The following is a 14,555-nucleotide window of genomic DNA, read 5'->3' as shown; positions in this document are numbered from 1 at the left end:
CTGAGTTGCCCCACAGCCCCAGGTTGGCGTAGATTAGCAGCCCTCTCCCTTCTGAGCTTTTCTGCGCTGGAGCTCATAAACACTTGTTGACTGAGAAGAGAGAAAATGGGTAGGGAGATAATGAGGGATACTGGGGACAAGAAGAACCACAATTGAGACTGTGGAGTTGGTGGGGAGGGTGGGGGAGACTGGAAAAAGAGGAGAGTTGGAAGACGAGACTGGGTCAAGGGGTCTTGGAGAAGGTGGGTCCTTGGGCCAGAAGAGACAACCCAGCAATGGCAGAAATCAAGGTAGGGGGCTGTTAGGCTATAGATTGATTATTTATGTCTTGGGTGGAGAGGCTGCTGAGGGGCTTCCTTTGGGGCCAGCCAGAAGGAGCCTTGGTGCTTCTCAGGGTCTAGTGGGCTGTCCATCTTGAGGAGTGGAGCCAGATATGCCCAAGTTCTGATAAAAATGTTGGATATCATTGGACTTGAGCAGGAAAGAGGCCTGAAGAGGCCAGTCTCCTGACTGGGACCCAGGACAGTGAGTCAGCCTTTTGAGTCATAAGTCAGGGAGCATTTTGTCTTACATCTCTGGGAGCCATGCTGCTTGCCTCCAGAAGAGAGATCAAGAAAGAGCCGGCCTTTGTGGTCTTGCTCCAAGCTGGGATCTTAACCATAGAGGACAAGTTCCTGATGGGCCGGCCCTTTGTGCTTCTCTTTATTCTCCAGAACTGAACCACAGCTTGGCTTAATAAAGCCTTGTTGACCTGCACCAGTTGCCCAGTCTCTTCCTCTTCTTCCCCCTCACCTCCTCAGGGTCATTTCCTTCCTTCTCCTCCAACAGGGCTGTTCTGTAAGCCTACCTCTCACTCTCATCTCCCATCTTCTTCCTAAGTTTGCATCAACTAGTCCCAATCCTCCCCTGTGTCAGCCATCCCTCCTCTTCTCCTTGCTGCCCTGGTGGTTCCCAGAGGCCAGGCGTTCCTGGCTGAACCGATACCTCGGGTTCCTAGTTAGTCCCCCTGTCACCTTATGGCTCCCTAAGGCTGAATTGAATCAGGAAGCTACTGTCCTGCTCCTTTGCCTCTGACATGAAATCTAACTTCCTCTGCTCGGCTTCCCTTGTTTTCCCAGGCCTTTTATGTTTCTTGGTCCAGCCAGAGTGCTTTCTGTTGTTGTTCACACTGGCTTCCTCTCCATCCTCACCTCCATCTCTTGAGAAGACTTCCAGCTTCAGTTCATCAAGCCTTTCTTGATCACTTGCACCATACAGAAATTCTGGAAAAATGTAAAAAGAGCCTGCCCTCAAGGAGCTTATGTTCTGGTAGAGAGAAACAGAACCAATGGACACAACAAAGTGCCTCTGAAACCTATCTAGATGAATGTAAAATCATTGTAGGAGAGGCAAGAGCTCTACTACCTTTTGGCAATGGCAAGGCATCTGGTGGCAAGAAGCTGCCTGGGAATGAGGTCGCTGTGCAATGCAGATGTGAGGATGACCCTTCTATGGAAGGATTGGTTGGACAGGAGTAGGGATGTTGGACACAAAGAGTAAGCAATAGGCAAATTGGAAAAATCCACTGACATATTGTGAAGAAATGTCTAGGAGAGGCTAGCTTATTCTGAGGGGCAGTTGAGTCTCTTCTTGAGCAGCTGAGTCACAGGAGCAGAGCTGCATTTTAAGGCTGTAATTTGGCAGCCATGAGGAGGCTGGATTGAGGAGGAAAAAGACTGACTTTTGGAATCCCAGTTGTGAGCCTTCTGTATTACTGGGTCCCAGTGAGAAATCTAGATTGGGGGAGGCAGTAAGAGGGGGATGACCATGTAAGAAGAGGCCCATGGGTAAATTCAAAAGGACTAGAAAACTCATTGGATCAGTGAGGTCTCTGTGTGAGTGGAAGGAGAGAGTGGCAGCCTTGACATTGAGGGAAGTTGAGGCAGCAGATATGCATTCAGTCATCTGGAATGGGCAGGTAGAGCAGCGAGGACCGGCTTTGGAGCTTGGGGAGTCCTCTGCCTAGAAAGGAAAGTGAGAACTGTCTGATTCTATGGCATTGCCCAGAATGTCCAGAGAATGTAGGACAGAGCCTTTAAGATGGTTCTCTGTGAGGGCTGGGGCCTGGATGCTGACCCCAGCTGCCCAGACGCTCATGATGTTTCTCCTTTGTTCTTGAAGACCATGACATCAGGGACAAGCACGTGAATGGATTTAAGTGAGGGGCTGTGCTAAGTCACCAGCCTCTCTTTTTCCTCCAGAACTATGTGGGTCCAGTGGCCAGCTATGAATCAGAATGACTGGAGATGGCCCTGGATGTGAGGCAGTTAGGGTGAAGTGATTTACCCAAGGTCACAGAGCAGCTAGTAAATGTCTGAGGCCAGATTTGAACTCCTGTCCTCTGACTTTGAGACCAGGGCTCTATCCACTGTGCCACTCAGCTACCCCTCCAGAGGGTGATAGTTTGGAAGGGAGAATAGCCTTCTGAAAGCCAGGGGAGGAGGCCACCTAGTTGGCTGAGAGCTCCTGAGGGATGAGGACTGAGAAAAGACCGTGGACTTGCAAGTCCCTGTCTTTGTTCTGAGTCTAGGCTAGATGTGAGGAGTTCCCTTTTGACTTGGACCCAGGCTGCTCTAGAAGCTAGGATTTAGCCATTAGGAAATGTGGGTAGATGGGAATCGAACAGAACCTTCAGGTCTGGAGAGCAACCACCATGGCAGCCAGTGGCTAGTGCCGTCCTATGCTGGGCCCAGCCCCCTGTGAGCCTTGGGTTTGAGCCTGAATACCAGATGGTGGCTCCAGTGGAAGGCAAGGAGAAGAGTGACATAGGGCTTGGAGTTCCCCATCTGTATCCATGGGAGAAGCCAGGCTGAGTTGGACACACACATCCAAGGAAAAGGGAGGAAGACCCAGGAATCCAGACTAGTGGTTGGAGAGCTGCAGACAGCCTCAGCAGCGGCTTCCCCCTTTCTGTCCCTAGGAGAAGTCTGAAATGATAGGCTAGCCAGCAAAGAGCTAACCTGCTGCTCAGGGGCTCCTCTAACCCCGTGCCCCTAGCCAATGCCCGAGTGTAGGCATGTTGGGCAGAGCCTGGGCAGGGATTGGGTGGAACTCCTGCTGGGCAGATTTGGCGGGAGCTTGGGGCTGTGTGCTCAGGGCCCTCCTTTTCCAGATTTCCAGGGAAACCTTGCAGGTCCCCGATGCTGGGACTTCTCTCTTCCCATAGGTCCAGGCTGGAGAGTAAAGAGGGAGACCTGCAGGCAACCCTGGATGTGCTGCAGACTGAGGAGCAGAAAGTGAAGGAGCTGCAGGCCCTTCTGGAGGAGGAGCGGCGGTGTGGCCTGGAGAAGGATGAGCTGAGGGTCCAGACCATTGAGGTGGGGGCAGGGTTGTGAGCAGGGTGGCTTTGTGAGGAGGGGGCTCACGGGCTGTCTGCCACACAACCCTCTTTCTCCCCATGAAGGAGCTGCAAGCCTCTCTGGACAAGCAGCGCAGCCAGAACAGCCAGCTCATGGTGAGCCTCCAGCACGAACAAGCCGAGAAGGACAACCTGAAGAAGGAGTTGCAGATTGAGACCTCACGCTGTGAGGCGCTCCTGGGTCAGGAACGCAGCCAGGCCCACGAGCTCCAGAGGGCCCTGGAGGCTGAGCGGGGCCACGTGGCCGAGCTCAGCGAGGCCCTGAGCCACGAGCGCCTGGTGACAGAACAGCTGAGCAAGCGCACTGGCGAGGTCCGCTCCCAGAAGGAGGCTCAACTGCAGAACGCCTTTGTGCGCAAGCTGAAGGAGGAGAAGGCGCGGGTTGTGGATCTCCAGGCCCTGCTGGAGGAGGCCCGCCAGCAGGGCACAGCTGTGCAGAAGCAACTGGAGCTGGAGGTACAGATCCACTGTGAGGAGATGAAGAAGGAGAAAGAGGTGAGTGTGCTGCTGCAGGCCTCGGTGGATACCCTCCAGCTGCAGAAGCAGGAGCTGCTCTTTTACCTGGAGGAGGAGAGGGCCACGCGGGGCAGGCTGCAGGCAGAGCTAGAGCAGTGTCAGACCAGGCTGAAGGACGAAGCCGGCAAGGAGACCAGGAGGGACAAGGAGAAAAGGCCCGAGGGGACAGGAGAGGAGGACAAGGGCAAGAAAGGCAAGAAGGACAAGGAGAGGCTGGTGAGCCTGGCCGGGCCATGGGAGTTCCTCTCCAGGGGTGGGAGCTGTGCCCGCCCTTGGGTGGCTGGGGCCCGGGGCTAGGTCAGGAGGAGCAGCCCAATCTTGACATTTCTGTGCTGAGAGGGTAGAAGGGGCGATGCTTGGGAGAAATCCTTTTGGTAGCAGGGAGACCTGTGAGGCTCCTCAGGTAAGAGATGCTGTGCAGGTAGAAATGAGGAGAGGAATAAGGTCCTGGTTGTGAAGAGACAGAAGGGAGGGGCCCATCTGTAGGTGGCTGGTGCTCTGGGTCCATGGAAGCTGGGAGGAGAGCTGGAGGGCGGTGACTGAGGACTGGAGGATCTGACTCTCCTCAGGCTTTGCCTTAGGGACCTCTGGGAAGCAGGATGTCGTCAGGCCAGGAGAAGGAAGGCAGCCAAGATGGGAGGGGGCCGGGGATAGCAATCGGGGGAAGGGCCGGAGGGGAACTGCTGTTTGGGGGTGAGGGGAGGAGGAGGAGCACAAAGGCTGAGGGTCAGGGAAAGCTTGGGACCTCAGCTGTGGAGAGGGGAACAGAGGCAGGAAGGGGAAAGGATGATCTCACTCCATTCAGGTGAGGCCCAGGTCAAGGTGAGATCCCATGGACCCATGCAGATCCAGCTAGAGTTTGGGGAAGGACGAAGAGGACAAGAGGTGGACGGTGGGAACAGACAGGGCTTCCCTGGCCAGTGGAATCATTTGGGCCTTACTAGGCTTTGTCATTCCGTTAGCATCCGTCCTTTTGGACTTGGGACTCACAGCCAGAGCCAGGTCCAAGGGCTTTGCAGGGATGCTGAGGTTTCCCAATGCAATGTGGTATTGTGGGGTGAGCACGGGATGGGAAGGAGGGCAGGAAGGGTGGGGCTCCCTGGGCCTGGGTTCAGACCTCTCCAGACCTCAGAGAGTTGGAATAGTTTCCTTCTGAGAGACTCCCTTCTCCTTCTGCTTCGATGCCCCTAGCGTTATCTTTGCAGGCTGGCCGCTCCTAAATATAAACCCTGCCCCCAAAAGAAGCCTCAGTTCAGCTCATCAGCCAGAGGATGTATTGAATTGTAAAATAATTGATAATAGAAATTATATTGAAGTATTTATAAACCTCCAAGCGGGAGGCTTTGGAGGAGAGGTAAATACTTCAGTAAACTTAGCGCCGAATGAGCCATCGGAGTCCAGACGCAGTGTGGGCAAAAGGAACTGCCCACCCCTGCTCATCTTCAAGGGTGAGAGATCAGATTGAGCGCGTTTCTGGCATTTATTTATGTTCTTGAAACCGAACAAGCCCTTGTTCCATGAGATGGCCACAGAGGTCTGCTCATCTCAGGTTCTGCCAATGCTCATCATGCTTAAGAGATCAAATAATGATTCTTGCAGGAATGACATCCCTGGAAAGTAGGCCCTGAGGCATCTTGGGAGCAAAAATGAATAGAATACCGGGTCTTATTTGGGGAGGAAATAGGGTATGTCCAAGCTGGAGCCTGGGAGAGCCTGCCAGGTGCCCCCCCCCCCCCCCCCCATCAGCTGGGCCCTGCCCCTCCCCAGTTACCTTTTGTTTCCTGCCATCCTTTATCCTTCAGGCTCTTCCTGGCCTTCAGCTCCAGGGACTTGGAGGAAGAGACTGAGGAAGAGTGTGCCATGCCCAAGGGACCCCCATCTTTGCTAAGAAGGGAAGGAGGGGGGTGGCCCCTTCAGGATAGTGTTACCCATTGTTCAGTTGTGTCATCATTTTAGTCCTTGTGTCGTGCTTCAGAGAAGCCTCTGTGGTCGTTCTAGGTCTAGATGGAAAGGACCTTCTCTACCCCAAACCTGAGGGTCACTCCTTGAGCTGTCTCAAAGGAGCCCAGGTCTCTGATCTTTGAGGCCATCTTGTGGCCACTGGTTAGGATTCATGGTCTCCTGTCTACTGGCAGCACACCTCCAGCTCCAGTGTCTTTTCCCCTTTTTTACTTGTTGCTGCCAAAGTATGCTTCCAAACCACACCTTCATACAGGGGGAATTCCTTTGGCCAGCAGCTCCTCCTTGAGTACAAATGGAATCTCCATCATATCCCCTGTCCAGCAGCTCATGGTGCTCCCCCAATGTTCCTGTTCACCTTGCTTGAACATTTTTCCCCACCCACTTCCTTATGCCCCCATCTAGATTCCTCAGGGTGGCATTCTCTACTACCTCTTCCCTGGCAGAAGCTGGAGGCCAGGTGTGGGTTTCAGGGTGCTGGGCACCTGTGTGGAAGCCACTGACCTCCCAGGGGGAGGACCAGGATCTTTTTGTGGGGAGACAGGGAGTAAGAAATTCTGGCTAAGAAAAGTAGGAGCCCATGTCACTCTGTCCCCATGAGCAGCCTCTGACTATCAGGGCATGCAGCTCCCTCCTAGAGCCCAATGGTCTGCATCCAGAAGGCCCCCTTGCATCTATCATCCTGTGGATGCTGTCCAAATCATCTTCCGGAAGGGCCAGGGCAGGCTCTCTACCTTAAGCCTTTTCCTCCTCTCCCTGTCCCTGATGGGGAACCAGCCTGGTTGGTCTGTTTCCCATGCCACACCTCCCTGCTGGGGATCTTCGGGGGGGGGGCAGGATTGGGGTGCTTGGAGAGTGTGTAATGGGGTACCTTCTTGTTCTGCGTTGGAGGGCTGGCAGCGGGAGTTGGAGCTGCAGCGCCAGAGAGATGAGCACAAAATTCAGCAGCTTCAGCAGACAATCGCCGAGTTGGAGAAGGACAGAGGCTTGTTGCTCAATGGGCCCTGGCAGGAACATGGGGCTGGGGTGGCCCTCCTCTCCGATGCAGAGAAGCACCATGAGCAGCTCGAGAAGATCCAGCAGCGGCTGCTGCATGTAGTCAGGCTCCTGACCATCTTCATGAACCAGACTGTTGAGAGGTAGGGGTGACAGTGGAATGAGTAAGTGACTGTGATAGAGATAGAGAAATTGGGGGGTGCTTTGGAGGCTTCCCACATTGAAGATGTTTTTAGGCAGTCATCTGAATGTAGAATGAGCCAAAATGTCTGAACCATATACCTGTCAGAGGAGGCTTGAATCCTGATGCAACTGAAAGCCACAGTTAGAAAGTGAGGCTCTATTCCCTGCTCCCAATCCTGTGGCATGGATCAGTGCCACCCTGTCCTCATGTGTCCAGGTCTCCCAAGCCTAAGGATGTACTTAGGATGGACATTCATGCTGTTGATGGGATAGTAATTGCTGGAAGGTAGGCTGGTGCTGTCTCTGTTTTTGTGATAACCTCCTCTCTTCTCCACAGAACAATCAGTGACTGGAGGTCATCAAATGAAAAGGTTGTGACATCCTTGCTGCTTACTCTGGAGGAATTGAAGTCAGAATTAACATCAGGCCTCCCTCAAGTAAGTTCCCACTGAAAATGAGTGAGGACCCCCCCTCCCCCAAGAGGGCTGTAGGAAAGATTTTCCTTACCCACTATTTCGTGACTCGGTGGCAGATCTTAGGGATGGAAACTTGTTTCCGTTCCATTTCAGTATTCTCTTGTTGGTGATTGAAGGAAAATGGTGGTTTGCAATAACCTGTCATTTCTATTGATGATGTTCTGAATGGCCATTTGTTGCTGCCTTTGTATACTAATGATTCACTCCTGTGAGACAAGAGTTCCATCCCTGTGTTCAGATACTGGGCTGTTGTTTCTCTTAAACTTTAGCAGACCACTTTTTGTGACAAAATCGAACAGTTGAATAAGAATAAAAAATAACATAACAACTAGTTACATTGCCACATTTGTGTCACCCCCACCTCTATTATTTTTAGGTTTTTGGAGTTTTTTTTAGGTTTTTGCAAGCCAAGGTCACACAGCTAGGTAATTATGTCTGAGTGTCTGAGGCCAGATTTGAACACAGGTACTCTATTCATTGTGCCACCTAGCCACGCCCTTCCTCCCTCTCCCCCTATTTAAAAAATTCACAGAAGTCTCTTTTCCATCCTATCCCTTTAGGGAAAAAAAAAGAATCAAATTCCTTGTAACTTATACATAGTTGAATCAAACAGATGGCTGTCTTTACTGGCTCCCTTTCCTCCCCTGGCACCTCATGGATGGTCTTTGTGTGAAGTGTGTCCTCTTGGCTCCACTCACTTCTTTGCATCGATTGGTTCACACACATCTTTCCAGGCCCGTACTCTTTAAGATCTTCTGGTCCTCATCCCTTAGAGTACAACATTGGTTGACCAGATTTATTCTTCCATTCCTCAGATGACTGATGACCATCCCCTTGGTTTCTAGTTTTTTAACACCATGTAAAGATTTTCTATAAGTTCTTTTTTTTAATTAATTAGAAAGGACCCTTTCTGCCTTTTTTGGTCTCTTGAGTATAGACACTTAGAAGTGGTGTGGCAGGGTCAGAGAACCCTCACTGTTTTTATAATTTTTCTGTATTTAAGTCCAGATTACTTTTTGAAATGGTCGACATATCCATCAATAATGTTTTCTTGCCAATATTGACCGTTTTCATTTTTTTTCTTCTCTTTGCCATGTGGAGGGGTAGGAAGTAAAATCTCAGAATGTCTTTATTTACATTTGTCTGATTAATAGTTATTTTTGGCTTTAGATAACCTGGGTTTCTTCCCTTTAGAACCATCTCTTCATCTCCTGAGACCATTTAGCAATAGCGAATGATTCTTTTTCTTACAAGTTTGAATCATTTTCTTACAGATCTTGAAAATGAAACTTTTTTTTTTTTTTTTGCAAGGCAGTGGGGTTAAGTGGCTTGCCCAAGGCCACGTGGCTAGGTAATTATTAAGTGTCTGAGGCCGGATTTGAACTCAGGTACTCCTGACTCCAAGGCCAGTGCTCTATCCACTGTGCCACCTAGCCGCCCTGAAAATGAAATCTTGTGGAAAACTTGCTGCAAAATTTTTTCCAAAAATCCACAGTTCTCATGACTTCCTTTTTAATACTAGCTTTATTGAATATTTAATCTCTGGAGGTCATTCTGAGTAGCTACCATGCTACCATGCAAGTGATCATCCAAGTCAGAAAGGCTCCTGTTTAAAATGCTGGCTCAGTTGCCCATAGCTATTGTCTTGTGTCACTTAGTGGGCCTTGGAACTTCCCAGATCATCTTGAGGAAGGTGAGTCCTGTTTCTAAATCCTTGTGATTGGGAGCCCTTGGTTTTGTGAGGAGAGGCAACTTGTTCCTCCCCAGTTCCCAACTACCTTTTTCTAACTACCTCCCTCTGCCTTGTTTGCACAAAGTCCCCCCTTCAGTTGGACAGCCAGGATGGTGGCCACTCCCAAGGTGGTGTGAACAGGGCATTTTCTCAGCTCATGAGCAGATGGAGACCTTCTGGGCAGCCTTTGCTCAATAGGGACTCAGGAGGAGCCTCTCCATCTTGTATGTGTGGATCCAAGGAGAGGACTGACAATTTTTCCTATTGCCTTTCATTCTAATAGATTTGGTCCAGCCCTGGGTTCCCATCTTGCCTCTGTTCTTTGGTAGTTGTGTGGCCTTGGTCAAGTCACTTGAATGCTTCTGGAATCTTCTTTCCTTACCTCTCATCAGGGGAGGGAGAATGTGACTCCTGAGGCTCTTTGGGGGTTCACCAGCTTAGCCCCTCTGCTGTGACCATTATCATCCCATACCTGACAGGGCTCTCTGTGGACTTCTTAAGGAGTATAGTAGATGCTTTTGTCTTAGTTCTCTGGTTCCACCTGTTTGTTGCACTTGAAGGTGGTGACTGTGCCACCGTGATCCTCTCCCGCCTCCTTCACCAGCTTGTTCCATCAGGATTCATGTTCTGCTTCCCCATCGTCTCCCCTTGACCCTCTCTTGGCGATCCTGTCACTTCTCAGCCCAGGACTCCACATTTCAGCCCAGTCTTGCCCTGGCTCTTGAGGACTAGCACCACTGACAGCCTTCTGGGGGGCCCCTCTGGGATAGCATCTTCTCAGCATGTTCAAACAGTTCCCCTCCCCCAATCCATCCCTCTGTCCAACTTAGTGCCTTTGTTTTTTAAGTTTTTGCAAGGCAAATGGGGTTAAGTGGCTTGCTCAAGGCCACAGAGTTAGGGAATTATTAAGTGTCTGAGTCTGGATTTGAACTCAGGTTCTCCTGACTCCAAGGCCAGTGCTTTATCCACTGCTCCACCTAGCCGCCCCAACTATCTTCCTTTTAAACAAAACAGATGATGCGCATTTCTGAGAGATGGTTGATGGTGACTCATCAGTGACTTCTGCTGCCATTTCAGTATCCTAGAACATAGTTCACCTGGGCCTGGTGACTTGGCCTCATTGTGGAGTAATAGGGTGCATTCTTACTTTTCCTACTGACCTTGACCATTTAATTCTGTTTTTTCTAGTCCAAAGGCCATTTTTCTTGGCAGAAGAAATCAAAGTCAAATCCAAGAGGAGTGGCAAGGTCTGCTTTGTTTGGTCTTTTGCCCCAGAAATATAAAAATAGTTTTTAGCATTCATTTTCTATTACTTTGAGTTCCAAATACTCTCCTCCCCTCCTTCCCCTACCCCTCTTACTGAGAAGGCAAGCAATTTGACGTAGGTTATACATGTGCAAACCATATTTCCATATTAGTAAGTTGTGAAGGAAAATACAGACCAAAAAAACCCCAACACAACAGAACCAAGAAAAAGTTTTAAAAATATGCTTCGCTTTTGTATTCAGACACCTTCAGTTCATTGTAAGGCCTTCACAGTTGATCGTCATATTGTAGTGCTGGTTCTGTGCACTAGGTTCCCCTGGGTGTGTTCATTTCACTTTGCATTAGCTCATGTTGTCTTCCCAGGTTTTTCTGAAAGTGTTCTGCTCTTTATTTTTTTTATAGCACAGTAGTAGTCCACAGTCATATACCACAGTGTTCAGCCATTCCACCAATGGATAGGCATCACCTTTGCCATCACAAAAAGCTGCGATAAACAGTTTTGTTTGTATAGGTTCTTTTCCTTTTTTTTTTTTTTTATCTCTTTGGGCTATAGACCTAGTCAAAGGGTATCTTTTTACAATCTTGATTCTGTAGAGCAATTTGGATTAGTTCATAACTCTACCAAGAGTAATTAGTATGTTTTCCCACAACCCCTCCAAGATTTCTCCTTTTCTTTCATATTAGCCAATCACTGGGGTGGCTAGGTAGCGTAGTGGATAAAGCACCAGCCCTGGAGTCAGGAGTACCTGGGTTCAAATCTGGTCTCAGACACTTAATTGCCTAGCCATGTGGCCTTGGGCAAGCCACTTAACCCCATTTGCCTTGCAAAAACCTAAAAAAAAACCCCCAAAAAACAAAACATTAGCCAATCACATAGAAGTGGGATGATAATTCAAATTGTTTTAATTTGCATTTCTCCAATTAGTAGTGAGTGAGAACATTTTTTCATCTCATTATAATGATTATGTGGTCTGAAAACTGCTTTTGATCATTTATCAACTGGAGAATGACTTATTTTCTTATAAATTTGATTCTGTTCTCTATTTGAGAAATACTTAAGGTCTTTATTAGAGAAATCTGCAAACTTTTTGTCAGTTATGATTATTGTGTACTTTTCTCCATCCTGTTTTTCCTCCCATTTATCCTACTCTCTCCTTTCACCCAGTCCATCATCAGAAGTATTCTGCTTCTGCCTACTGGCGTCCTCTAATCTGTTTTCTGTTCTATACGTTCCACACATCCCCAGCCCCTGCCCTCACTTGCTGCTTTTAGCCCCTTCCCCTCCTTTTTTCTTGTAGGATAAGATATCTGTTATACCATCTGATGAGAATAAGGTTCATATTCTTCCCCCAACTTTTCCTCATTATAAAAAGGTCTTTCTTGACTTCTTTTTTTTGATTTTTTTTTTTTTTTGTGAGGCAGTGGGGTTAAGTAACTTACCCAAAGTTACACAGCTAGTAACTATCAAATATCTGAGGCCAGATTTGAATTCAGGTCTTCCTGACTCCCAGGCCAGTGCTCCATTTACTGTGCCACCTAGCTGCCCCCTTTCATATCTCTCTCTCTCTCTCTCTCTCTCTCTCTCTCTCTCTCTCTCTCTCTCTCTCTCTTTTTAGTTTTTGCAAGGCAATGGGATTAAGTGGCTTGCCCAAGGCCACATGGCTAGGTAATTATTAAGTGTCTGAGGCCGGATTTGAACTCAGGTACTCCTGACTCCAAGGCCAGTGCTCTATCCACTGCGCCACCTAGCTGCCCCCATACCTCTTTTATGTGAAATAATCTGCCTCCTTTTTCTCCCTTTCCCCTTCTCCAAGAAGATTCTTGTTTTTCCATCCCTTATTCAACTCCTATCAATAATGATAAAGTTCTTAGGAGCTACAAATGTCACCTTCCCATGTAGGAATGTGAGCAGTTTAGCTTTATTGTATTCCTTTGATTTTGTTTGAAAGTCAGATTTCCTATTCACCTCTGGTCTTCAGGAGTGCTTTAAGTCCTCTATTTCATTAAATATCCATTTTTCCTCCTTAAGGATTATACTCAGTTTTGCTTCTCTGGGGAGGTTATTCTTTGCTGTAATCCAAGCTTTTCTTGACTTCTGAAATAACAATTCCAAATCCCTCCAATCCTTTTAAAGTAAAAACTGCTAAATCTTGTGCTATCTTGACTGTGACTCCATGATATTTGAATTGTTTCTTTCGGGGTGCTTATAGTATTTTTTTCTTGACCCAGGGACTCTGGAATTTGGTTATAATATTCCTGGAATATTATACTCATTTTTGGGATCTCTTTTCTTCATTGATCTTTTGTGCCTCCATTTCCCTTTGGCTAATTCTAATTTTTAAGGAGTTCTTTTCTTCAGTGACTTTTTTGTACATCTATTCCATTTATCTAATTCTGCTTTTTAAGGATTTCTTTTCAGCAGATTTTTGTGCCTCTTTTACCATTTGGCCTTTTCTGTTTTTTTAAGGTGTTCTTTTCTTCTGTATTTGTTTGTTTACTCATTTTCCAGCTTATTTCTTGATTTTTTTACTTTATTTTCAAGTTTTCTTCTCCTTCTGATATGACAATCTCCTAAACTTCAGGTTTTTTTTGTGCAGCTATTTTCAGAGCTGGTTCTAGAGATCTGTACGTTTTCAGTTCTGCCGAGATGGTATGCTCTAAGGAGAGATGGGATCATTGCTCTCTGGTCTCTGAATGGCCAGAAGGATTCTCTTCTGCCCTGGAACTGTGACCAGTTTACCAGAGTTCTGCATGCAGTGCCAACAAAATCCCTCTGTAATCTCCTCCTCCTCAGTGGTCCAGTTCCCTTATATTCTGTAGGCTAAAATCTCTGGAAGCTGCTGCCACCAATTCCGTCACTTCAAGGCTTCTGGCTTGCTGGGGCGTGTCCTCTCACTCCAGTGCAACAGACCTTTCCTGTTGATTTTCTGACATGTCTTTGCCTGGAAAATTGTCTTACCCCACCCTTTTGTGGGTTCTGTTGCTCTCAGATTTTTTATGGTCTGATTTTAAATTTGCTTTTAGGAAGGTGGGGGGGTGGAATTTGGGAGGAAGCCATTTTTATCTGCTCTCATTTTCCTTAGAGCAAGAACTCCAGAAACTGTCTGGATTCTTGAAGCTTTCTGTATTGTTACTCTGGTGTATGTTCACATCAGGCTGGGGATCTTTTCTCCTGCTTTATCTGTTTTCTCTCTTTCTGTCTCAGTGATGTGATAAACAAGTGGTTTCTGATTTTGCCTCTTGTTGATTTTTTTTTTAACCCCTATCTTTACCCAGCTCTTCCTCCTTTGATTTCTAGGTTTATTTCTGCAAGAGTGTGATTTCTTAACAAACACCACTACTTGTCTGTTTCTTTTAAGTAAGGAATATTCAGAATTTTTTTTCCCAGTTATAGGTCTCATCTTGCCAAGCCTGAGTGAGACCACTGAGGCCCAACTCGCCCTTCCTTCTGTATTAGGGCTTGGCCTCACCCCTTCCAGTTATGTGTCTTTCTCTGTAGTTGGCCAGCGCTATGGTTTCCTGTGGGTTTCTTTCTTGGATCTTGTCTCACCTTGGGATTCTTCTCTCTCTTGAGTTTGGGGGTTTTCCTGCCCACTCCTTTTCACTTTGAAGCCCTTTGATTAAATTTACAAGAATGACTAAAAAAATCACTACACTCTTGCTCACCCCTTCTCTGCCAGTGGCCTGTTGTTCCTAGATTTTATGCTGCTGGCCAGAAATAGAAATCCACTCTCAGACAAGGTCTTTTTGACCCAGATGATCACTTTCCAAGTGAGTTCTTCTTTTCAGTGCCCCCCCATGTCCCCATTTCCTTGGCTAACCTTTGTCAAAATCTTTTCACAGGAACTACCCCTCACCCACCAGCACTTCATTCCCCTTTTCCACCTGCCCTCCCTCTTCCTTCTTGCTTTGAAAGTCCCAGGAGACCTTTTTGGGGAAAGGTCTCATTTCTTTTTTTTGCCATGTATTCTCTGGTCCTTTTCCCTTTCCTTCCCCTGTGTCAATCTTGACCAGCTTTCAGACCTCTGAG

The 14,555-nt window shown here is 47.9% G+C and overlaps 1 protein-coding gene across 15 annotated transcripts in view; it reads left to right on the top strand.

Annotated features, from left to right (window-relative positions):
• Positions 1–14,555, top strand: part of PCNT (pericentrin) — a 118,040-nt gene that overhangs the window by 94,249 nt on the left and 9,236 nt on the right. For 13 of the 15 annotated variants that reach the window (XM_074189866.1, XM_074189871.1, XM_074189863.1 and 10 more), the window contains 4 exons: positions 3,206–3,356; positions 3,443–4,129; positions 6,764–7,011; positions 7,389–7,488. In XM_074189866.1, the coding sequence (XP_074045967.1) occupies positions 3,206–3,356; positions 3,443–4,129; positions 6,764–7,011; positions 7,389–7,488 (1,186 nt within the window). The other 2 variants (XM_074189864.1, XM_074189868.1) reach the window with 2 other exon arrangements.

Source organism: Macrotis lagotis, chromosome 5 (genome assembly GCF_037893015.1).
Source record: "Macrotis lagotis isolate mMagLag1 chromosome 5, bilby.v1.9.chrom.fasta, whole genome shotgun sequence".
NCBI classification, from domain to species: domain Eukaryota; kingdom Metazoa; phylum Chordata; class Mammalia; order Peramelemorphia; family Peramelidae; genus Macrotis; species Macrotis lagotis.
This window is presented reverse-complemented; position numbering and strand designations above follow the sequence as displayed.